General features: G+C 42.9%; 1 protein-coding gene across 1 annotated transcript in view; it reads left to right on the top strand.

Moving 5' to 3' along the window:
- Positions 1-3,080: 3,080 nt before the first annotated feature.
- FAM107B (family with sequence similarity 107 member B) overlaps positions 3,081-26,843 on the top strand; it is a 210,020-nt gene continuing 186,257 nt past the window's right edge. The window contains exon 1 of the mRNA XM_024738117.1: positions 3,081-3,491. Coding sequence (XP_024593885.1) covers positions 3,081-3,491 — 411 coding nt within the window. The remainder of the gene's footprint in view (positions 3,492-26,843) is intronic.

The following is a 26,843-nucleotide window of genomic DNA, read 5'->3' on the forward strand; positions in this document are numbered from 1 at the left end:
TAACTTGTCTTCTACTGATTAACAATTAACTTTGTGATTACAAACCCTGCTGCCGTGAACATTCTTGGACATACCTCTATGCACATGTATTTATCTGTAGAATAAATCCCCAGAGGTAGAGTGCTGGATTGAAGGTTGTTGGGAAGTTCCTCTTTGGAGTGTGTGTGTGTGTGTGTGTGTGTGTGTGTTTGGAAAGTGATACTGTATAGTAAGTAAAAGCATGAACTCTGAGGCCAAGCTGCCTGGGTTCATAATCCTGGCTCTCTTCCTTAGCAGTGCTGTGACCTTGGGCAAGTTACTTAAGTTTCTGTCTTGTTTTTCTAATGGGTAAAAACGAGAATTAATATATCACCTTTCTCCTAGGGTTGTGAGGATTAAATGAGTTAATTTCCTGAGGCTCATGTCTGATCATAAACACTCAATCACCATCACCTGTTAATGTTGTTATTCTAGGTTGGACTTAGCGACCACGCTAGTGAAGATAAGGCACTCTTCTAGGTGGGCTGGAGCTGCCCTCTGGCTATCACTCTTGCGACTGCTCCTTGTGGGAGGTACAGTGGTCTCCGCAGAGGAGCTGCAAGTTCGGGGCCAAGAAGAGAGAGACAGACCTTAGGGAGGGGCTTGGAGCTTTCTTACCCAGTCGTCTACCGAATGTAGCCACTCAAAAGCTGCCCTGGGTTCCCTGGTGGCGCAGTGGTTGAGAATCCGCCTGCCGATGCAGGGGACACCGGTTCATGCCCTGGTCCGGGGGGATACCACATGCTGAGGAGCGGCTGGGCCTGTGAGCCATGGCTGCTGAGCCTGCGTGTCGGGAGAGGCCACAACAGTGAGAGGCCCGCGTACTGCAAACAAAAATAAATAAACAAGTAAAAAATATTTAAAAAAAAAAAAAAAAGCTGCCCTGTTAGCTGCTGTCTCTCTAGTTCTAGAAGGTGCTTGGTGCATAGCTGAATGAATAAATGAATGAGTGAACGAAACCAGGTTTAAGAATTATTTTTTCTTCTCTTTAATTCCTTCCTGTCCTCCTCGGGTCTTCAGTAAAGCCTTGTTAACCATTACAGCCTCGCTTTGTTGTGAGCTGCTTGGGAGGGAGGGTACTGAGGAAGAGCATGTAGGGAAGCATCACAGAGTCATCCTGCCTGAGTGCACAAGAGACACAGAACGCAGGGCCCAGGGCTCCCCAGGAATACCTGGTGGGGGGAGCCTGCTAAAGGCCTGGACCTCCTGCTTCCATGGAAAGGGATCTGCACTGCTTTGTACTTGGGTATTAAAAGGAGAATGATCTCTCCAGACTGGGAAGTCTGATATATCTGGCTTAGCACAGGGACTGTTACTTGGTAACCTTTAAGTAAATGACAGCTTTTTACATTTTATTTCTAAAGTTTGGTAAAGACTAAAACTAAAGTCCTCATTTGATGCTGTAGCCACTCTTCCTCACACCGTATCTGACCTCATGTATTATCGATACGGCTGCACACTCAGGACAATATTCCTAGTACAGCTGTTATTTTGGTAAGATGATTGTCAGGTCGAATGGGACTCAGAGCCCAGATAGGAGAGCAGCGGTCTTGGGCTTTCAACTAGCCCTTCTCAACAGCAGAATCTTGCGTTAGAATCTTGAAATTTCAAAGAATCGGTTTCTGTCTCCATAAAATGGGGGATACATGCTGTAATATCTACCACCTGTCCGAGCTTAAGAGCACATCTTGACATTATATTAAAAGAGAGAGCAAACAAATAAATTAGAAAGGGCAATATACCCTGAAATCTGGACCTGAAAGTCACTACTAATGGGAAAACCATTACAGTATTATATTTCTTTAGCATTCCTAGCAGATGCTCGGCTAAGGAAAGATCTCAATTTTGAGCATTCTTTTGGAATGTGGTTATAATTCATTATTCTTTTTTTTTTTTTTTTTTTTTTTTTTTTGCGGCACGCGGCCCTCTCACCGCTGTGGCCTCTCCCGCCGCGGAGCACAGGCTCCGGACGCGCAGGCCCAGCGGCCATGGCTCACGGGCCCAGCCGCTCCGCGGCACGTGGGATCCTCCCGGACCGGGGCACGAACCCGCGTCCCCTGCATCGGCAGGTGGACTCTCAACCACTGCGCCACCAGGGAAGCCCTAATTCATTATTCTTATTCTCTTTCACCATTCACAAATTGATGTGTTGAAAAACAGATCTATGTTCAAAAGGGGGTTATTTTCCAAAATTAAGTAATATACACAGTAGATGGACAGAACACACATTCACACATACATAATATTTGTGTTAATTGCTCATGTTGGCTCCTTTTTTTTTTTTTTTTGGTGTTGTTGAAAATTAATAAAGGGCTTAGCATGGATAGTAAAGACCAAATTACCAAAGACTTGTTTGTAGTTACCAGGCGACAATATGGATCCTGAAGCCAGGAAGTTTGTTTGGGAGAAGATTCAGGAAAGATCGAGAAAAGTTCTTGGGACATCAGACCCAAACATGGATCTCTCCAGACGGAAGATTCAAGTCGGCCTCCTATTTTAATAATGAAACAGCCTCCAGGGTCGAGGACCTTCTTGGGGGTCTTCATTTGTGACGCATAACTGGGCGGCTTTTGTTTTGTTGGGGGGAATAAATATTTGAAGGGGGTAACCGAAGCAGGTTATGTGGCTGTTGTGATGTTATTGATACACGGGCTGATGCTATTATGGTGGATGCTATCAGCTACATTATCTTTATGCCTCCAAGGTAATCTGAAGCAGCTGTCCATTGACTTGGCACAACCTTACACTGAAGTGTCTGCCCCGCCTGGGGACTGTAACCCAAGTCAACCACATGCCTCACAGACAGCTTTCTTTAGCCACTGACAGCATCAAGGAAGGAAGAGCGTGAAATCGCCGGGAATGGATGCTGCTTCCGAAGCGGGGTTGGCTGCCGAGTGACTCTCAGGGAGGGTGGCCTGGCCATCTCCTAACCTTCTATTTGGGGGCAGCCACTAAAGGTCCTTCTCTTCAGGCAAGGGAAGAGTCACCTACTATGGAGGCGATCAGAATCCCTGGAAAATTTTCTTTCCCCCTTTGAACTCTGTAATGTTTCGCTGCAGGTCATGTCCAGGTGGAAGGCAAGGCTGGCTGAAAGCCTGAAATCTCCATCTAGAAGGATGCATCCATTCCCGTGCTCAGCGCTGCTTGCTTGTTTTGGGGACACAAGGGAGACTGCTCCCTTCGATCAGCCCAGCGCAGCCGATACCCCTTCCACCGTCTTTGTTCAGCCCAAGGCCAAAGCGGGCCGACACCCAAGTCACCCACGAAGGGAAGAAGGAACTCCAGAGAAAAGGCGAGATTCCGGCACCCATTCAGAGAGAAATGGCAGTGCGAACCGGAATTCAAGTAACCACGCTGCTGTCCAGCCCGCGGAGACCCCTGTGGATTTGCCCAGCTCTCTAGATGGGGCATCGGACTGTGAAGCAGTTACTTTTCAGACTTCTATTCCCAGACCATCAATTATTGAAACACCAGCGGTGAGTGTTCCCAGTGTTACTGTAGAAGGAGTGGTGGTGGGGGAGAGTCCAGTGTTCGGTGAGTGTCTTCAGGAAACAAGCTTGTTTAGCGTTATGAGTGAGTGAGACATTGGGGGAGCTCTTACTAGTGAGAGGAAGTGTGTAAAGCCTTTTAAATTCTCATAAGGTTCTCAAAGGATGCGGAGGGAGGCCATGACAATAAGCACCAGGGCCTTGGCAGTGGCCAACACTGACCTTTACCTGCCCCTGGTGCTCCAGAACCAGCAGTGTCTCAACACAACATGAGGAGAAATAGGGTCTGGAAAAGCATTTAAAATTTTTTACTGGTTTGTGAATTTATCTATATGAAGATCCACACTACGAAAGGTTTGTTATAGAATTTAAGAAGTTGCCTCTACTTAAAATGAATCACATGACATTTGGGAAAATTTGGAAAGGACCATCAGTGTACGCATAGCAGTAAAGAAAGGAACTGGCCTATAAACCTATTCGTAATGGGGATGTTTCTGTGATCGTTTTCTGAGACTTAAAGGCAGGAGAGGGAGTTATTTGAAAAAAATGGTGCCGTTGCTCTTAAAAGGCAGCATCTTGAGTTATTTATATATCTACTTTCCTGTTTCTGGAATTACTGGATTTTAACTGTTTTTTTGTTTTGTTTTGTTTGTTTGTTTGAACATCTTTATTGGAGTATAATTGCTTTACAATGGTGTGTCAGTTTCTGCTTTATAACAAAGTGAATTAGTTGTACATATACATATGTCCCCATATCTCTTCCCTCTTGCGTCTCCCTCCCTCCCACCACTCTAGGTGGTCACAGAGCACCGAGCTGATCTCCCTGTGTAGCTACTTCCCACTAGCTATCTATTTTACATTTGGTAGTGTATATACGTCCATGCCACTCTCTCACTTTGTCCCAGCTTACCCTTCCCCCTCCCCATGTCCTCAAGTCGAATCTTCTGATTGGATAGAGCTACAAAATCATTTCAAAGTTCCTGGTAATCTCAATTTGGGAGACAGTGTAGAGGCGGGGTTTCTTGAATGATGTTTTCCAGAGACACCCCTTGAGCATTCTGGGGTTGTATTCCTGGCCATGTAGCTTAGGACCAGATTGAAAAAACCGAGAAGTCTTTGGCATCAAACATTACTAAGATATTCTGATTTTTTAAGATTATTTTTTCTATCTAGTTTAACAAATCGCTTTTCGTCTGACTTGCTGATTTGAACGCAAGCAATGAGAACTGCCAAACAGTGAAGATAGGATTAAAATGGGATTTTAAAAATAGTTTCACTTGACATTCTACAGGCTTATATTAAATGATTGAAGCTCAGCCCTACTGTCTACATCCTTCTATTCTGAGATTGGACCGAGGATTTCACCAAGCCCTCTGTTATAGCAAGAACTGTAATTTTTTTTTCTAAATCAAAATCCAAAACAAACAGAACCCCAAATATTTCTTGTTCAATTTTCAGTTTACACCCACATCCAGAATAAGACATTTGTAGTAGTACCGTAGTTAGCTTAGTGGATGGCATGGCTAAGATTATATCTGCTGCGTTAGTTAAAGGAACAAATGATGCCCTATTTTAATGGGCTGGAAGAGTTTCTTTTGGGTAGAGATTCCAGCAACCCAGGACCCACCCTATGTTGCTAAACACAGCAGCAAGTACAAGAGTTGATTTGATTTTATCTTTCTGTGTTAGTGGCATATGTGACACAGGGGTTCATGGTAAATAAGTGTATTCAAATATAACCAATTAAACGCAGCAGGGTAACATCCATATTTGTTGTCCACTTGGTTGGAACAAAGCCAAGGACAGACCACAGAGGTGAGGCAGGCCTTATGATGGAACCAGCCCTAATGCGAATCTGAATATAAGTGTCTCAAAGAGAAATACACATAGGACGTTTCAAAGGAGGTTGGAAGGTCTGGAAAGGAACATTGCAGGGGAGGTGGAATTTGAGGTTGGTCTAGAAGGAGGGTTAGGATTTTTAAAGGCAGAGATGAAGGGGAGGACCTTGCAATAAAAGGAAACTGTATGAACAAAAGCTTGAATGTAGGGGAATGCAGCATAGGGATAGGCGGGTACATCTGTTTGGTTAAGTTGGAGCGACATCTGGGAAGGTAAATTGAGGCCAAAAGTGGTTTGAAAGCTGTGGTGAGAAGGCAGTGGGGAAGCTTTGAGAATTTTGAGCAGAGGAATGTCACGCTTGGGATTTCATTGTGGGAAGATAAACAGGTGGGGCCACGTAGGATGGATTAGATTTGGGAAGACTGGAGCTGAGAGGTCATTGTAATCATCCCAGCCTGAGGATGGTCACAGAAGGAACAGCAGGAAGATGGGGTGGGGGGAGGCAAAGAAGAGAGGACCCCACGGGGTAGCAAACGCAGCAGTGGACTCTGGGTCCCAAACTGAGCAAGGAGGAGAAAAAGACCAAACTGGGAGTGATGAAATGGAAACACTGCAAAATTAAGTGCCAGGGTGTGCAGTCCCGTGGGCGTAGTAAATGGGCATGTGTCTTGGTTCCGATTTGAGGAGCTGATATTCACAGAGAACTTGCTGTCCACCAGCCATTGTCCCGAGCGCGTTACATAGAGTATCCTATCGTTACATGGTTACAGTGAGGCGCATATTCTTACAAGTCCCATTGTACAGATGAGGACACTGAGCCTCAGAGAGGGTCAGACACTTGCCCAAGGTCACAGAGGGAGGGAGTAGTAGACCCAGGATTGGAGCCCAGTTCTGTTTGATGCCAAAGTCTATCCTCTGAATTATGACACGCTTCTGCTGCTTATCATTATTCTTTGTAGGATGTTTGAGGATTTACAGTCAAGTATTCATACCGGAATTCATACCTTTCATTTTTATTAATTTGCTGAACATTGTTTGATCTTAGTTTCATGGTGTATAACATGATGGAAAGAGATGCTTTCTACTCTGCCTCCTGCTGATGACAAGGCTTTGTCAATGACAGTGTGGGATTGCTGTGAAATCTTCCCATTAAAAGTGCCATAGGACTGCCCAGATTTTTCATTACCTGGTACTTTTGTCGTGACATGTTTCCTCTCAGAAGATGATGAATAAGCTTCTTTGTTACAAGCTTGCCTGGAGGCAAAATAGTTCTCTTTCGGAGGCACTGAGCCTCATCGTTTAAGCTGTCTTGGAAGAGGCAACAAGTAATACTTTTTTTTTTTTTTAAGAGCTCAGCCTTGGCACATAATCATAGCTGAGAAATGAGTCCCTCTATCTGTCTTTAGTTTCCTGGGGTTCAGACAGGAGGGTGAGTCATTTCAATGTGAAACAACATCTGGTCTGAGCAGGAAAGCTCAAGATAGGGAGGCCAAGTGAACTAATTAAAGAGGAAAGGTTTTCGTTTGTGTAAGCAGACGTGCACATATCTGTATTTCTGAAGTGATGCCAATAAGTCTTCAACCTTTTTGCGGTCGTCTCTTCCCTGATCCAGGACTAAAACCAAGGTGATAACAACCATAAAAGTGGAATGTGTCTTACAATTGCTGCTATCTTCTGATTATAAATTTTTTCTTTCTTAGTGGTCTTGCAATGGAAAAGTCTTATAATGGGTGGGATCGTACAGTCAATGAAATACAGCAGTAGGCTGTTTACTCTTTATTTTTCAGCCAAGAAGTACTGTGTTCTTAATCTGTGCCAGGATAGCAGTAGTCCTGGAGAAACAAAGATAGTTTAAGACACAGTCCGTGAAGCTGCTTACATTCCAGTAGGAGATACGGTTGGGTAACTGGGCAGTGCCAGTGCAGTACGAGAAGGCTTATGGGTCAGCACTGGACACCATAGGAGCACATGGAAGAGACTCCCATCTTAGCCTTGGGAAGACAAGCGGGGCTGGAATATATGGAGAAGGATCTCTACTTTGTTTTATCATTGCACATCAGACCTAACACTGCCTTCTTACTAGCTGAATGGTGCTGTTTTTCTCCTCTCTCCCTCTCCCTTGACAAATCTGGCAGTGTAAGAAAGGCACAGCTCCCACAAGAAGCAACTAAGGGCTTCAGAGTTAGTTTGGAAGTTTCAGAAAGTCTTTCTATAGCAGTGGTAAGTTTTCATCCAGTTCTTTTTTTTTTAATATTTATTTATTTTATTTTATTTTATTTTATTTATTTTTGGCTGTGCCAGGTCTTAGCTGCGGCAGGCGAGCTCTTCACTGCAGCGTGAGGGCTTCTCTCTCTCTAGTTGAGGCGTGAGGGCTTCACTGTGCCGTGGCACGTGGGATCTTCAGGGACAGAACCCGCGTCCCCGGTGTTGGCAGGCGATGCTTTGCCACTGGACCACCGGGGCAGTCCCTTCATCTAGTTCTTACGCCAACAAAGTAGCCAGCCTAACACAGGAAGAGAAAGTAACTGTGGTTCTGGAAATCATTCCTGGGTATTTTAACTAAAAGTCTACTTTACAAAAAGGAAGGGAAACAGAGCCCGTCGTGCAGTTGCTAACTGCACTGCTTTTTGTAACAGGCTGGCTTTGCTACTAGACAGAGAAGTGGTAACCAAGACATCCCCAAAACGCAAATCGTGCTCTGGACGCAGTGTCACAGGCTCAGGTGGTCACTCCTCTCACATTGTTGTGCAATCATCATTACCATCCTTCTCCAGAACCTTTTTCATCTTTTCCAGCTCAAACTCTGTATCCATAAAACACTGACTCCCCATTGGCCCCTCTTCCCACTCCCTGGCAACTGCCATTCTACTTCCTGTCCCTATGAATTTAACTACTCTAAGTACCTCATGTTAAGTGGAGTCACACAGTATCGTCCTTTTGTGTCTAGCTTATTTCACTTAGCATAATGTCCTCAAGGTTCATCCATGTTGAAATGTGTCAGAATGTCCTTCCTTTTTAAGGCAGAATAATATTCCATTGTATTTTTATACCACATTTTGTTTACATATTCATCCACCAATGAACTCTTGGGTCATTTCCACCTTCTGGCAATTGAGGTTATTGCTTTTCTGAACATGGGTATACAAATAACTCTTCAAAACCTTGTCTTCAATTCTTTTGAGTATATACCCAGAAGGAGAATTGCTGAATCATATGGTAATTCTATCTTTGCTTTTTTGAGGAGCTGATGTACTGTTTTCTACAGTGGTTGTACCACTTTATATTCCCACCAACAATGCCCGAGTGTTCCAATTTCTCCACATCCATGCCGCCACTTGTTGCTTTTTGAAGTTTTGTTTGTTTTGATAGTAGCCATTCTATTGGGTGCGAAGTGGTGTCTCACTGTGGTTTTGATTTGCATTTCCCTAATGATTAGTGATGTTGAGCATCTTTTCATGTGCATATTGGCCATTTGTTATATTCTTTGGAAAAATGTCTATTCAAGGCCTTTGCCTCAATTTTTAAATTGAGTTGTTTATTTTATGTTGTTGAATTATAGCAGTTCCTTATATATTCTGGTTATTACTTCCATGTCAGATATATGATTTGTAAATGTTTTCTCCCATTCTGTGGGTTGCTTTTTCATTCTGTTCATAGTGTCCTTTGATGTACAAAAATTTTAATTTTGATGAAGTCTAATTTATCTATTTATTCTTTTGTTGCCTGTGCTTTGTGTGTCATAGTTAAGAAATCATAGCCAAATCTAATATCATGAAGTTTTCTCTATGTATTCTTCTTAGACTTTTATAGTCTTAGCTCTTACATTTAGGTCTTTTGAGTTAATTTTCATAACTGGTATAAGTTAAGGATCCAAATGCATTCTTTTGCACATGGATATCCAATTTTCCCAACACCGTATGTTGAAAAGACTATCCTTTCCCCATTGAATGCTCATGGCATCCCTGTGAAAAATCATTTGACCATGTATATGAGGGTTTATTTCTGGGCCCTCTATTCTATTCCACTGGTCTATATGTCTGTCTTTATGCTAGTACCACACTGTTTTGATTACTGTAGTTTGTAGTAAGTTTTGAAATCAGGACATGTGAGACCTCCAACTTTGTTCTTTTTCAAGACTGTTTTGGCTATTTTGGGTCCCTTGAGATTCCATATGAATTTTAGGATGGATTTTTCTATTTCTTCAAAAAAATTATTGGGATTTTGATAAGGATTGCATTGAATCTATAGATGGCTTGGATAGTGTTGACATCTTAAAAACATTAGGTCTTCTAATCCGTGAATATAGTTTGTCTTTCCACTTATTTGTGCCTTTTTAAATTTCTTTCAGCAATGTTTTGTAGTTTTCAGTACACAAGTCTTTTGCCTCCTAGGTTATGTTTATCCCTAGGTATTCTATTCTTTTTGATGCTATTGGAAATGAAATTGTTTTCTTAATTTCCTTTTCTGATCTTTTGTTGTTGGTGTGTAGAAATGCAATTGGTTTTTTTGTACATAGGTTTTTCATCTTGTGATTTTGCTGAATACATTTATTAGTTTGAATAGTTGTGTGTGTGTATATCTGTGGAATTTTTATATTTTATACATATGAGATCATTATAATCTGTGAACAGAGATAATTTTACTTCTTCCTTTCCAATTTGGATGCCTTTTATCTCTTTTTCTTGTCTAAATGATCTGACTTGAACTTTCAATACTATTCAGCAATACTGTGTTCAACAGAAGTGGCAAAAGCGAACATCCTTGTCTTGTTCCTGATCTTAGAGGATAAGCTTTCAGTCTTTCACCATTTAGTATGATCCTACCATTGAGTACAATGTGGGTTTTTCATATATGTCCTTTATTATATGAAGTAATTTCCTTCTATTCCTAGTTTGTTGAGTATTTTTATCATGAAAGGGTATTAAATTTTCTCAATGCTTTTTCTGCATTAATTGATATGATCATATTTTCCCCCTTCATACTGTTAATATGTTGTTGTATTGATTGATTTTTTTTTGTATGTTGAACCATCTTTGTATTCCAGGATTAAATGGTATAATCCCACTGGGTCACGGTGTAATCCTTTTAATATGTTATGGAATTATGTTTGCTAGCATTTTGTTGAGGATTGTTGCATCAATAGTTATCAGGGATATTTATCTCCAGTTTTCTTTTCTTGTAGTGTCTTTGTCTGACTTGGACATCAGGGTAATGCTTGCCTCATAGAATGAGTTAGGAAGTGTTCCGCTCTCTTCAATTTTTTGGAAGCTTTTGAGAAGGGTTGGTGTTAATTCTTTTTTGTTTTTTTGGTGTTAATTCTTTACATGTTTGGTAAAATTCACCAGTGAATCTGGCCCAAGGCTTTTCTTTGTTAGGAGGTTTTTGGTTTCTGGTTCAACCTCCTTACTAGTAATAGTTCTGTTCAGATTTTCTATTTCTTCATGATTCAGTCTTGGTGAAGAGGAGCCGCTTTGATAGCACCACTTAAGTATGGTAATCACAATCATGATTACCACTTGCTGAGCACTATTAATAGTTTAGGCGTGGTGCTAAATGCTTTACGTGGATTAGATCATTTGATCCTTCTAATCCTTCTACAATGTTAGCTTCTGATAATCCCAATCAATTCTCAGCTCAAAACCCTCCAATGGCTCTCTCATTCACTCAGAATAAAAATCAAGTCTTCACAGTAGCCCATAGGTCCTTTACGGAGTATGTCCCATTACCTCTCTGAACTCACCTCCTACTGATGGGGAAATTAAGACTCAGTGGAGTTAGGCATATGATCCATTTCCACTCTAAGGGTAACCTTTGCAGCAGGCTGGGAAGCTCAATTCAACCAGTCAAAGCATGACTTTCTTGGGCTGTACAGAACTCATGTTGCCAATAACTGAATAGCTGTTAATTCTGTTCTCCTTGTCTAGGCTCCACGCCCATCCTTCCTCTTCTCTTGGCACAGTCTCTGTTAAGACTTAGGATAGTTAATTAAGTGGGTTTCAGCTTCCTTGGTTAGAATCAGATTCCGGCTATGCTCTCTTGGCCATGTTAATTGGAATTTGGTGTTGGAGAGGCTACTGGATACCTATTAACAGAAAAACTCTTGGAGATATTCACCTCCATAGGCAACTGATCTCATTCAACAAATTAATTTTATTTTCAATGTCTTAAAGTTGCCTTGAAGTCAAGCCTTGGGAGTACCATCTGTAGAGGGCAGTGTTGCTTAGAAGCATATTGTAAACTTGTATGTAAACATCTATCACTCCCTCATCCCACCCTAACTCTGCATTCCCTTTATTTAAGCATCATTAGGGGCAACTGTGCTAGGCTGCATTTCTACTTTCTAGTACAAACTAGTGTTCCTGCATTTCTTTAGAATGAAATCTTCCCTTCTTTTTCCTATGGACCCTAATAGAAGAGAACAGAATTCTAGACTACCTATTAAAAAAAATACCCTATTAAGAAAGCTTTCTGCTAGACAGATGATTTGACATAAAAGCAATTCTAATAGAAAGCAACTTACAGACCCATGCAATCAAATGTTAGTTTTCTAGTTCCTTTTCATACTCTTAGCAAAATCACAAACTGCCCCCCTCGACACACACACGCCAACACCAACAAGGTGGGTATCTTAACAAGCTGGTGGGAATACCATACCATTCATTTTAAGCCCTGATAATTTCTTACACTATGTTTCTACTTTCAAAAGATGTTAAACATAGTGGCATGATAGTGCATGATATACCCAGTGTACTCAGACAGGAATTTTCCAATCCAGACATTCAGTTGCATCCCAACTGGAAAAGAGAGAGACAGCTTCTTGGATTCTCTTAGAATGAAATAAAATAAATAGTCCTCATAAAACCATGCAAATTTTACATCGAACCACTTTGACTATTGGAGACCATCCATAAAAGACGACATGATGGCAAAAATGCAAAATTTTCAGACAATTTAGAGCTGAGGGGCATATATGTTCCAAGCTAAGAAATAAAAGTTGAGTGCATAGGGGCTTCCCTGGTGGCGCAGTGGTTGAGAGTCCGCCTGCCGATACAGGGGACGCGGGTTCGTGCCCCGGTCCGGGAGGATCCCACATGCCACAGAGCGCCTGGGCCCGTGAGCCACGGCCGCTGAGCCTGTGCGTCCAGAGCCTGTGCTCCGCAACGGGAGAGGCCACAACAGTGAGAGGCCCGCGTACCGCAAAAAAAAAAAAAAAGTTGAGTGCATAATTTTAGCAAATTTTAAAGCATTGTTCTCAAGTGAGGTTTCTCCTGTGTTCACAGTTCAGATAAGAATTATATATATTTTCTGAGGTGGTGTTGATATGTTGGAGGGAGAGGTACAAAAGGAAGAGGTCAGCCCATTTCTGAGCCACACCTATTTCTAGCACATCAGAGAGAACCTGGCAATAGGCCCATGACCTAGTTGATCCTTTGCCCTCCTTTTCACCGGTGGTTAATAAAAGAGCAGGGTTTACTTTGTTCATAGGCAATGGCCTGGGATTGTCTAACCAAAGAGTCACCAAGGAGATTCCAAGACCCATTTTCCCAAAATAACTGCTTCTGTAGAGTTGGGATTTCCATCCTCTTGATTATATAGTATGTAGTTGTCCTTTAGTCAAAAAATATCTGCTATTTCACTCGCTGAGTATACTGGAAACTTTAAAATTTCATATGCTCCAGGAACCATAGGGACTAGTTGAATGAATGTGCTACATCAATCATGGGAAGTTAAAGGCTTTTTCTCTAGCCAAGGACATGTGTTAACCTGATCTGAACTGCCTGTAGTTTTGCACTCACAGTTCCCCCTTTCCAAAGAAAATAGATCTCATCACGTTAACACTTTTTCCATTATGAGGTTGACACGCTCGCTTTTGTAATTCTGCACCAGGGGAGGTGAGAGTTTGGAAATTGGAGGCAATTAGAGGAAGAGGGAGTCTCCACAAAGGGCACAGGACCTGCTATGGGAAGTGTTTATGATTTTGTTGTGGGAGGCTGGTTTGCGGGTATCCCACATTCAGTTAAATGGAAAATGACAGCCCTGGCAACTGTTATATTTTTAGATAAAACAACACAGTCTTATAGAAAGTTCAAATGTGATATATGTATACCTATAATTAGAGCCAATTTAAAGTTATCTCTTTTTAAAAATCACTTATATATGGCCAAGTAATCTTCACCAAAGCCACGAAGGATACTCAATGGGGAAAAGACAGTCTCTCCAATAAATGGTGCTGGGAAAACTGGATATCTACATGCAAAAGAATGAAATTGGACCCTTATCTTACACCAAACACAAAGATCAACCCCAAATGAATTAAAGACTTAAATGTAAGACCTGAAACCTTAAATCTCCTAGAAGAAAACAGGGGAAAAACACTTGACATGGGCCTTGGCAATGAGTTTTTGGATTTGACATCAAAGCACAGGCAACAAAAGCAAAAATAAACAATTGGGGCCATATCAAACCAAAAAGCATATGCACAGCAAAGGAAACAGTCAACAAAATTAAAAGGCAGCCTACAGATTGGCAGAAAATATTTGCAAATCATATATATGATAAGGGGCTAATAAAATATATAAGGAACTCATACAATTCAATAGCAAAAACCCCCCAAATAACCCAATTAAAAGATGGATAAAGGCCCTGTATAGACACTTCATCAAAGAAGACACACAAATGTCCAATAGGTACATGAAAAGAGGTTTAATATCACTAATCATCAAGGAAATGCAAACCACAATGAGATATCACTTCATACCTGTTAGGATGGCTATTATCAAGAAGCCAAAAGATAAATATTGGCAAGGATGTGGAGAAAAGAGAACCCTTATGCACAGTTGATGGGAGTGTAAATTGGTAAGCCATTATGGAAAACAGTATGGTGGTTCCTTAAAAAATTAAAAATAGAACTACCATATGATTCAGCAATTCCACTTCTGGGTATATATCCAAAGGAAATGAAACCACTACCTTGAAGAGATATCTGCACCCCCAGGATCACAGTGGGGTTATTCACAGTAGCCAAGACATGGAAACAACCCAAGTAACTGTCAATGAATGAATGGATAAAGATAATGGGACACACACACACACACACACACACACACACACACACACACAAAGGAATATTATTCAGCCTTAAAAACATGGAAATCCTGTCATCTGTGACAACATGGATAAACCTAAAGAACATTATGCTAAGTGAAATAAGCCAGACACAGAAAGACATATACTGCATGATCTCACTTATGTGTGGAGTTCAACTAAAAAAGCTGAACTCATAGTAATAGAGTGACTGTTGCCAGGGGTTGTGGGTAGTGGGGGAAAGGGGAGATGTTGATCAAAGGTACAAACTTTCAGTTTTAAGATGAATAAGTTCTGGAGACCTAATGGACAGCATGGTGACCATAGTTAATAATAACATACTATATCCTTGAAATTCACTAGGAGAGTAGATCTCAAGTGTTCTTACCACACACACAAAAAGAGGTAACTATGTGAGATGATGCATATGTTAGCTAATTGGGGTAATCATTTCTCAATGTATACAGATATCGACACATTACGTTGCATACCTGAAATATATACAATTTTCTGTTTGTCAATCACTCTTCAGTAAAGCTGGAATAAATCACTCTCCCTCATCTGCTTTCTGATGTACTGACTTAAGGGGGAAGGAAGGAGGCACTAGACCTGGGGCGTTGCTGGCCATCAGGAAGTGCTGGCCACCCCCTGCTTGTGAAAGATGGCTGTGAGAAAAATCATGTATGTAGAGGCCGAATAAATGGTGAGGTCTTGGGACTTCCCTGGTGGCACAGTGGTTAAGAATCCACCTGCCAACACAGGGGACACGGGTTCGATCCCTGGTCCGGAAAGATCCCACGAGCAACTAAGCCCGTGTGCCACAACTACTGAGCCTGAGCTCTAGAGCCCATGAGCCACAACTACTGAAGCCGGCGCGCCTGGAGCCTGTGTTCTGCAAAAAGAGAAGTGACCGCGATGAGAAGCCCGCGCACCGCAACAAAGAGAAGCCCGCACTCGCTGCAACTAGAGAAAGTCCGCGCACAGCAACGAAGACCCAACGCAGCCAAAAATAAATAAATAAAATATAAGTAAATTTTTTTGAAAAAGGGTGAGATCTTGTGTAAGGAAGCTCTTGAACAGGAACATCAATGCACATGCCCTAAACCAGTAATATCTGCTTTCTTACCCTCTTTGACTGAGCTGGATGTTTTAGGAGATACACACACAGGAAGCAGGAAGGAAGGAAGAGCAACTGAATAGACTCTGCTGTATAGTCAGGTGACGGCTCTCCTAGCTGGCTCTCCATCCCAGGGCTTTACCTAGGATTCCAGGAAGCCTGTCTCTGGACTGAGTCTCTGCCAGGACCCACCTAACCTGGATGTCTAATACTTGAGTCTCTGTAGGGAGAGGTACCTTGGTGTGGTGGTGTTGCAAGTTGACCTGAGCTATTTTGACCATTCAGAATTGTCCAGTAAACAGTGGTAGCCTCCAACAAGTAGAGGCACCTGGGGGCTCCATGTCTACCCATCCACAACTTGCTCCCCAGTGATGTGCTTCGCTAAAGAAGGTCTCACATGAATCCTGCCACGGGTACAAACATCTGTTGGCGAGAGCACACAAAAAGAGGCATCTTCCCTGACCCTGAATGCTGGAAGAAGTTCCCTAGCTCTTGTCCTTTTACGTAGTAGCCCTTGGCATGAACAGAATGATACATAGGAAGGTGACAGTATTCTAATGGCAAAACCAGCCAGCCACGCGAGTCAAATGGGGTGAAGAGCCCTCTGTTGGATGTGGGTCCAAGACCAACTGGAGTTTAAGATCCAGGATGTGATAAAGGAGTTGGACTTCTGAACTGGCCACCTTCTCATACTTCATTGTACAAAGGCAAAAACTCTGGTCAGTCAAGGACCTTGAATACCATTCATTTCACAAGGGAAAAATAATTTCCAACATCTCTTAGGCTAATAACAAATCCTCTAGTTGAGATGTAGCTAGCCTCATGTGGAACACTGGCTGTGGTCATCTCTGGAAGTAGATACCTGAATAGGGTGCTTCAAATACTAACTAAGCACCTCTGAGTGTAGCCTCCAAAACTTTCTTTGCTCTCAAGAAGGAACACAAGGAAAAATGTTCTGGAATTTGGCCTTTGGACATTGTTGGGTAAGGATGGGATGCTTGGCGCTGCTGTAGCCATCCTGTAAGTGGGTGAGGACACACTTGTAGATAAAAGCAAATAACCTTGAGATGGTGGAGTAGGAAGAAAGAGCCTGGGTTCCTGAAGATGCCATGGAAGCACTTCAACTGCAACTCAATGTCCAGGGGATACAGATACTCAAAGTGTTTACGCCAAAGTATTAAAAAGTAATTACAGATGTTTTAACAAGGGTGATCCAGACTGACTTACCTATCCCCGGGAAATTTCTAGGTGGTCTCACAGTCATCTCAAATTCAATGTGTGCAAAAATGAACTATCCTTCCTCCAAACCTCCTCTTCTTTGTATCACTTAGGATGCTTTTAGCTGTAAGAAACAGAAAAACTTAAACTTAGACGCTATGTAAACGTATTATGTCGCTTAAAAACAAGCCCCAAGGGTGGGTGGCTTTGGAATGGGTTGATTCAACAGTTCAATGAAGCCACGGAGCATCTAGTGTCTTCCATCTTTCTGCTTAGCCACCCGTGGCCTTGGCTTCACCAACGTGTGTTTCCCTTGGTGGTGATGAAATGGCTCCCAGTAGCAGCTGGGTCACGTGACTTCTCCCTCCCCCTCTAACCTCCCACACACTTTGGACAATCCCTCCTCATAATGTTATTGTTCTGTCCCCTTCTCTGTCACCATCCCCAATACCTAGTTCCAGGTTGGTGCCTTCTCCTGGGCTGGCCTAGGACTTGGTGTTTACCTCAAGTAAAGCACTTACTAACCTGCACCATATTTGTTCATATGTCTGGCTGTCCCACTAGGCTATCAGGAGCTTGAGGACAGGGGCTGTAGCCTTTTTCCTTTCTACCTATGATGGGCAGTGCCTAGAACAATGCCAGACAAATATTTGTTGAATAACTTGAAGGGTGAATCAGAAAAATCAAAATCAGGGGGGAGGTTTATTGTACATGAGCCTCACAGAGCCTTATCATTTCACCTTTGTTTAGTGTTGCCCATATCTTTGTGATCCATTCCTTGTTTTAGAAATGGATGGAAATAATTTAAGACCACACCAGAGAGTAGGGGTCAAGATATTTTCCCTTTGAAGGATGAACTGTTTATTACTCAGGTTTAAGACAAATGAGCCAGAAAAACTTATTTTGAAGTGAACTCTGCTAGAGGAAGCAGTTTTCTTTCAACAGTCCTTCTAGACTACTTTCTGGAGCCCTCAATGAATTCCCCACATGGCAAAGAACTAACCTCTTTATGCTTCTGTTTACCTATTTGCAAAATGAGAGTTTTTATTATTCTAGTGCCGTGTTGGAAAGAATGACTATTTATACAGACATTTAAGAACTACAGGAGAAAATAGAGAATATTAATAACAAAACGATGACACCATTGAAACGGGAGCTGAAGAAAACAAAGAGATGCATTCACCTCATCACTGTCTGTGACTTTAATAGCATGTGGAGAAGTATATAGATAATCTTGTTCGCATTATTAAGACCCTGAGCTGTATTAAAGACACTGTAATAGTGGCTTAAATTTCTTTTCACAATTCTGACTTTACAATGTTTTTGGCTGAAAGAAAAAACTTTTTTTTTCTGATTTGCAAAGAACTCAGTATCTAAAAGATATTTTCAGTTAATCTGATTAAAGCATATGATTTTACACTTAATGGGTTACTTTCTAAATCAGAGATAAAAGCCAATGATGTACATATTATTGTCAAGTTAGAGGGCGTTAATGGAGAAAAAAAGTAATTTGATTTAACAAGGAACAAATCATTTCATTCAGCAGGTTATTTCTTCTGTGCCTTCAGTAGTTGGTGTGAAGTCTAACTTGGGAGCTTTAAAGTTTTCATTCATTCCTTGGTTCAACAAACATTAATGGGGGCCTAACACATGCTGGGTTAGCTGCTGACTTTGCCACAAAGAACCAAGCACTCATTTTGCCTTGGAGCTGCTTGCCGCGCTAGGACAGGAGTCAGGCAAAAAAAAAAACAACAACAAAAAACAAAGAAAACCAGCTGCAAAGTGAGGTCATCAATGCCAAAATGGCATTATCTCATTTCTACGGCTTATTGTTCAAAGCATTATACAATTATACACACTCTTTTCTTTCCCATCCAATGAAACGACCATAAACCCAAATGATCACATATCAGTTTCTCATAATTACAGTCTCAAACTTTTCCCATTTTGCTGTCTCCTGTCTCCCCATTTCCATTGTGCCCTTTATCGTTCTTGTCTCTTTTTCTCCTGACTCACACTTATGCTTTGGCATTTCTGCTGTCACAGGGGGTCTCTATCTCTAAGATCGTTGATTCACTTAGTCATCGATTCATTCATTCATTGATTTATTCATTGATTCACACCTTTCAATTGTGCCAGGGACTCTTGTCAGTTCTGGAAAAACAAAAGGGAGAAGACGTACTTCTTTCTCTTAAGGAGCTTACCGTCTGACCGACAGAGACAGAAACTGCAGTAACAACGTTGGTGCCATGGTAGATGTATGGTGTACTGAGCAGGAGGGCAGTGAATCAACACTGCCTGAGAGCAGGGTCTCAAAGCTAGAAGGTGTTCGCCAGGTGAGCAAGGCAGAGAAAGGCAGTAGGTGGCCAAGAACCTGACTCCGATTAGCTTAAACAGGAAGGACGTTTCTTTTTTATCTCACATAACTAGGTGTCCAGAGGTTGGCTGCCTTTGGAGTTGCTGAAAGAAGCAGAGGGGCACTTTCAGGCTCTGGGGCAGACCCTCTCATGTCACAAGCCCATTTAGCCCCCGGGGGGGTATTCATTTATCTCAAAGTGGATGGCTAGATTTTTTCAATGAAACTTTCATTAAGAAGTTAAGGAAACGGAGCAAATAAAGAGAGGGTTGAAATGAATGTTTACAGAGCAAAGAGATTCCCTTTTTAAATCCACTTGCAGGCCGTTTGTGTTCTGCTTTTCTTTCAGCTAACCTGGGAATGTGTGTCAGCAGCCCAGCCCAGACTTTGAACTTCAGGTGAAAGTTTTGCATTCCTCTGCTCCTCAGGGACCAGCTTATTGGCACCTGCTGCAGATGGGAACCCCAGGCTGGGCATCTAGGGCATCCCTCCCCTCCTACCCCCTGCAGACATGCTCTGCTCTCTTGGAAGAAGACATTCCCTGCTGGCCTGTAAGGTATTTTCCTGGGCATGGAAGCACGAGCTCAGGCCTGTCTCCTAAATACCTCTTTGACTTCAGGTCTTTGAAATGATATTCTTATCCCAGGCTAGTTTTAAAATGCATGTTTGCTTCAGGTATTCACTAGCCAATTGTTACGGCCAATTCTTCACTTTAGATTTTCTGTACTTCCCGTGCTTGTGTGTGGCACCATCTTTCCTGCATGACCATCTGGATTATAATTCATTGTCCCCAGAGGCCATGAGCAAAACCCCTCTTTGAGTTCCAAAGGCTCGCTGTTGAATGACCTACTGGATTGTTTATTCCTGTCTGAGGGGGCTTCCGATGGGTGGCTCATTTGCAGGACACAAATGACAAGTCCCCAGCCAAGGTTGACCAGCTCTCCCATTGTCTTTTTGGATCACGGAGGAGCTCAGTGAGGAGCAATCCTTCAGAAGCTAATTGCTAAGTTTTACAGCCGCAGAATTGCTTTACAAGGACAGTACCGAAACCAGACCTGATTCCCATGGATTCATTCCTTTATCCAACAAGTATTTAGCGAGAATGTGAAATGTGACCAGGCACCATTCTAGGAACTAGAGAGCCAACCCGTTGCGAAGAAAACAGCCCTTGTGGAGACTCCAGCCTACCGAGGGAGGCACACAATAAATAAGATAGACTAGTAAGTTATATAATATGTTACAGATAGTAATAACTGCAGGAGAGAAATGAAGCAAGGGAAAGGATGTAAAATGTTAGGGGTGAGGGGGTGCAGAAATTCTGGAGAGGGTGACCACAAAGGACCTTGCTCTTATTTGGGCTTGATGCCTGTCTTAGTCTGTTGGGGTTACTATAACAAAAGACTACAGACTATAAACAACAGAAATTTATTTATTATATACATTTATTTGTTATATAAATTTATTAGAACAGGTTTATAAACAACAGAAATTTATTTCTCACAGTTCCAGATACTGGGGTTCTGAGAGCAGGGTGCCAGCATGGTCAGGTGAGGCCCGTCTTCCCAGTTAAGACTTCTTGCTGTGTCCTCCTCACATGGCGGAAGGGGCAAGGGAACTCTCTGGGGTCTCTTTTATAAGGGCATTAATCCCTTTCATGAGGGCTCCACCCTCATGACCTAATCACCTCCCAAAGGCACCACCCCCTAAGACCATCAGCTTGGGCATTAGGTTTTCAAATATGAATCTGGGGGTGGGGACACAAACGTTCAATACACAGCAATACCTATTTTGTGGTGGTCACTATTCCCATTGTTTACGCTGCTGTTTAACTGATAAACAGTTCCATCCCATTCTTTATCCCAGTTGTTCTCAACCCTGGCTGCATCTAGAATCATTTGGGGGAGGTTTTCTTTGTTTTTTTAATTGCTAATACTAATACTGACTAATAATTCTAGCACTCTCAGAATTTGTACTTAATGCATCAGAGCTGGGACTGTTGCATCAGTATTTTAAAAGCTCTCCCCAGAGAGATGCAACATGTAACAGCTTCTTTATTGTTCTTTTACCCTCACATTTTTTGAGATCCTTAAGGAAAACAATGCCCAGTACCAGATGTGAAGGATTCCTGATAATTCCTTTGTAAAGTGAATGGTGAAGCACAGTAAGAAGGGAAAAGGAAGTTTCTGTGATTTAGTTTGTTTTTTTAAGTGACTATTTCCTACTCAGTAAGTCGTGCCTTTTCAAATCTCCTTTGAAGCTTAAAACAAAAATCGCCCTGCCTATCAGCACTATATGTAGATGTATTTTCCCTCCTACCATGCAAATAGAATCAATGGCATCCTTCAAATACTAGGCTCAAAAGCATAGTTATATGCTTGGCAACGAACTGGCAATCTTTCAAAATTCACCTTCAAGTTCCATGACTTGCCTCTCTAAGAAAGAAGGACCTAGATGGCTTTATAAAGAGAAGAAGAAAGAGAATGGCTTTATCCTTCCTTCTTCGGAACCAGTTCCAACCAAATTATTTCCACCCTAACTGAGAGCTTGTTGTTTTTCCTTTACTATGACATTATCGGGAGACGACTCTGCCTGCTTTAAGAAACCCTCAATGCTACCACCCTCTCTTCGGCTGCTGGAAACTCTTTCCCCACAGTTTCCACTACATGACATAGCAATTATGAGGTCTGAGTCACACGTTGCCATCTCCCTGCAGAAATCATTAGGCAGTGGTTTCTTACATCCTGAGGAGTTCCCTCTTAATCTTTTTTTTTTTTTTTTTTTTTTTTGCGGTACGCGGGCCTCTCACTGTTGCGGCCTCTCCTGTTGCGGAGCACAGGCTCCGGACGCGCAGGCTCAGCGGCCATGGCTCACGGGCCCAGCCACTCCGCGGCATGTGGGATCTTCCCGGACTGGGGCACGAACCCACGTCCCCTGCATCGGCAGGCGGACTCTCAACCACTGCGCCCCCAGGGAAGCCCCCCAAAAATTGCCCATTCTTACATTTTCTTTTATACGATGTGCTGTTTGAATGGCTAAGTTTGCGCGAGCCTTATTCACCCCATCTTAAGATCGGAGACCGTCACACACACAGAGGTCCCCAGACACCGGACAGGCTTACACACCATGGCACACATTCAGTTCCATTGGTATTGGCTGTTCATATCCTATACCAAAGGGTTACTAGAAGCCACGTCCCTTTGCACCTGGACTGGGCCTGGAGGGGAAGTAGAACTCTTATCTGAACATTTTGCAAGTGAAATGGGAAAGGGAAACCGTTGAGTGTGAAGCTGGGTCCCTTGCAGGCACTCTGTCCCTTCCAGAGTGTTCTCTTTGCAGAGATGAGTGAGGAGCAAAAGGGAAGAGACTCTGACGTCATGACGATTTGACGGGCCATAGGTTGAGTCCCTTTTTCCAGGCCTCACTTTCCAGGCTGCAGTAAAATGGCCTGAGCAAATGGGTCAGAGTCTCTGCAGAAGTCAGCTGCACCAGCAGACGGGGTATTGGGAAACCTGCGGGCTGGGAATGACATCAGCCTGAGATGGAAAAATCCGCCCTGGCCCAGTAAATATGAAAATAGGGAGACGGGTATTTCAAAAACCATTTGCAACCCAGAGCAAGAGAGGCTGTGGATTAGACCTCTTTTCTGATTCCTTTCCTTCTTTCTGCAATCTCCTTGTCTTCACAGCCACTGGGGAAGGCTTTCTGGTCCTGTTCACAGCCTACACCTTCTTTGGAGAGGGAGGTGGGAGCTCGGGCAGGTAGACTGCAGTCTAGATATGTTACAACCTCTTCTCAAGAACCTGACACTTACTTGCCCTCCTGTCCCTGCAGCTCTCAGCGCCACAGACCAGCGAGAGGGACACCCAGGGACAACTCTGGGGGCATCTGGGGGTGGTCTGGGGGAATTATGGACATCCCAGGACTTTCCACACTTTTTCAAAGGATTAGCATATCAGGTCACTCTACTCAACCTGCCTCCCGCAGGGCTCTGCTCAATGCTTGGCATCCCAGACTCATTCAGATGCCCCACTTTGGTGGCGGTCCCCCAGCCTGAACCGGTAAGCTCAAAAACTGTTGCAGAGGACCAGCTGTGCTATCAAACACGCTCGGGCCCTTGCAGGACAAGGACCATGTATGGGAAATTATATAAAAACCAAATGGTTTCCCAAAACATCCTCTAGTTTTCATGGCAAAGAGAGCTTCTTTAAAAGCCCACATGTGGGTTTGCTTTGGAACATTCTCTTGCTTGGGAGGGCTGGGGGTTGGGTCTCTGTGCTTGGATTCAACTTCTCTCTAGGGACCATAGGAAGGAAGGAAGGGAGCAGATGTGCACACCCCATCTGCCCAGCTGGGGCCCATCGTCCTCCCCTCATGACCTAGCAGATGTCCACCAGCATACGGGGCCAGCCCCCTCACAGATGAGCTGACACAGAAATGATGCGTTAGGCAGACCTGCTTCTAACATTTGCAGGATTGGAGCCAGAGTAAAAATGTCTGAGGTCAAGCTCCCCTTTTTGTGCCATCCCTGGTTCCTTCCTGTGCCCTGATGGAGCCTCTAACACATGCCTCTGGACCCCTCTGCCTGCAGATCCCAGTGCTATCCCATCCCTCCCCAAAGAGCCACCCTTTGAACTCTCTTTCTCCGCAGAGGTGCACACACTTGCCATGTGGTCCTTCAGGAGTCCAGACCTGAGAAAGAAGGCTCCACCTGGGTGGAATTCCTGGGTCCGGAGTCCCAGTGGTCTGCAAGGGGGAATGGGTGCTGGGTGGGCACATCGTCTGGCCCAGAACTCCTTGAGTGGAATTCTCTAGAGCAAAGTGCTACAGGCAGAGGCACTGCCTGTCTGGGTCCAAGGGCTTGATTCTGTGTCCTGAAGTTCCATGACATCCCTGGGATAATATCAGTGAAAGTTGTGTGCTGTGTTTGTACTTTTCATAGACTGGAATGTTCTCATCTTTGATAGCTTTACAGTGCTTTAAAAATGCTTTTCCAAAAAGAACAAAGCAGGAGGCATAACCCTCCCAGACTTCAGACTATACTACAAAGCTATAGTAATCATAACAATGTGGTACTGGCACAAAAACAGACATATGGATCAATGGAACAAATAGAGAGCCCAGAAATAAACTCACACACCTCTGGACTATTCATCGACAAAGGAGGCAAGAACATACACTGGGAAAAAGATAGTCTCTTCAGCAAATGGTGTTAGAAAAGTTGGACATGTAAATCAATGAAGTAAGAACACTCCCTCACACCATACACAAAAATAAACTCAAGATGGCTTAAAGACTTAAATATAAGACATGACACCATAAAACTCCTAGAAGAGAACATAGGCAAAACATTCTCTGACATAAATAGTACCAATGTTTTCTTAGGTCTGTCTCCCAAAGCAATAGAAATGAAAGCAAAAGTAAACAAATAGGACCTAATCAAACTTACAAGCTTTTGCACAGCAAAGGAAACCATAAATGAAAAGACAACCTGCGGCCTAGGAGAAAATATTTGCAAATGATGCGACCAATGAGGGCTTACTTTCCAAAATACACAAACAGCTCATACAACTCAATAACAAAGAACAAACAACCCAATCAAAAAGTGGGCAGAAGACCTAAATAGACATTTCTCCAAAGAAGACATACAGATGGTCAATAGGCACATGAAAAGATACTCATCATCGCTAATTATTAGAGAAATGCAAATCAAAACTACAATGAGGTACCACCTCACACTGGTCAGAATGGCCATCATTTAAAAAGTCTACAAATAATAAATGTTGGAGAGGGTGTCAAGAAAAGGGAACCTCCTCACACTGCTGGGGGAATGTAAATTGGTGCAGCCATTATGGAAAACAGTATGGAGGTTCCTCAAAAAACTAAAAACAGAGTTGCCATATGATCCAGCAATCCCAGTTCTGGGCATATACCCAGACAAAACTATAATTTGAAAAGATACATGTATCCCTATGTTTGTAGCAGTAATATTTACAATAGCCAAGACATGAAAGCAACCTAAGTGTCCTTAACAGATGAATGGCTAAAGAAGATGTGGTATAGATATAGGATAGAATATTATTCAACAATAAAAAAGAATGAAATAATGTCATTTGCAGCAACGTGGATGGACCTAGAGATTATTACGTTAAGTGAAGTAAGCTAAAAACAAAGACAAATATCATATGATATCACTTATATGTGGAAGCTAAAATACGCCACAAATGAACATATCTTTGAAACAGAAATAGACTCACAGACAGAGAGAACAGACTTGCAGTTGCCAAGGGGGAGGGATGGGAGGGGAGGGAAGGATTGGGAGTTTGGGATGAGCAGATGCAAACTATTATATATAGAATGGATAAACAATGAGGTCCTACTGTCTAGCACAGGGAAATATATTCAATATCCTGTGATAAAGCATAATGGGAAAGAATATGAAAAAGAATATATGTTTGTATAACTGAATCACTTTGCTGTACAGCAGAAATTAACATTGTAAATCAACTATACCTCAATAAAATTTTTAAAAAAATGCTTTTCCAGGGAATTGGTGTTGGTCTTTCCATTATGATACAGCTCCGTTGGTTTCCACTGATGTCCTAAGTCTCAAGAGACAGGCCACAGGTGACAGTCAGTAGTTATCCCAGGGAGGATGCATTTAGAAGACTTTCATGAATGAGTGCAATTTGTTTCCATAAGAAAGGTCCTGGAGATGGTACCAATGGATTTTCATACTAGCCTTGCCTCCAATTGTTCTCCTGGCTCCAGGTGGTCTTTTCCTAGGTGTTCCCCTTATATGAGCTGTTCACTTGCATCTTTCCATGTTCCCAAGTGCCCTGGCTCTTCAGGATGACCACCGAGGTGCCTCATCCATGACTGGCTTCCATGATGGGGTTAGACCTTTCTTTTCTTCCCTCTTTCCTATCTGAGGTTTCATTCCCTCAAGGTCTGCTGTTTGTGGATGTGTTAGTGGCTGTTAATAATAATCCTTCCCATGACACATTTGCATTGTCATAAGTGGTTCTGGAACGATGCCTTATCACAAAGACATTACTGCTGGTGATTCTAGGCACCCCAGGAGGGAGGGTATTATTGGGAGGGGGTGGGGTCTTGATGCCTCTGCTCCCTGGGGTAGAAGAAGCCAATGGTGAGAAATCATCCAGCTAGAACGAGGCTGGCAGAGAGCAACTACTGTCCTTCTGACTCATTTCACATCGCTGGGAAGACCTCACTATGACTGGGACATGAACTGTGGTCATGCCTCAATTCTGAGAAGGCCATTACATTATTTATTTGGGCAGGGAGTAAGAGTGCTGGCACCAGGGGAAACCGTTATATGATGAAGTGTTTTTTACTTAACAGATGGACTCATAGTCTAGCCTTGATCTACAGAGTAGATTTTGATGAGGGACTCGTATCTCAGAAGCCAGGTTGATTGAGAGGGGAAGGGGGTGTCCGGGCAATGCCAAAAGGCAAGGATCTCGTTGAAGGCTGCTAAGCCAACAGCACATTGGATCACGTGAGCAGGGGAAGACTTCCTGCTCACCAGCCACCCTTCGGAGTGTCACTCAGGTTCCAAGACCTCGGCCAAGCTGGCTTCCAAGAGGCTGGCAGATCACATGGTCTGGGCTTTTGTTTCCCCTTAATGGCATTGTTCCCTGGCTTACAAACACAGCCATTCCACCCCTGTGACTCCTTCCCAGAGAGGCTGGCTGGAACCAAA

The sequence above is a fragment of the Neophocaena asiaeorientalis genome, unplaced genomic scaffold (assembly GCF_003031525.2).
Source record: "Neophocaena asiaeorientalis asiaeorientalis breed wild unplaced genomic scaffold, Neophocaena_asiaeorientalis_V1.1 scaffold889, whole genome shotgun sequence".
Classification (NCBI taxonomy): Eukaryota; Metazoa; Chordata; class Mammalia; order Artiodactyla; family Phocoenidae; genus Neophocaena; species Neophocaena asiaeorientalis.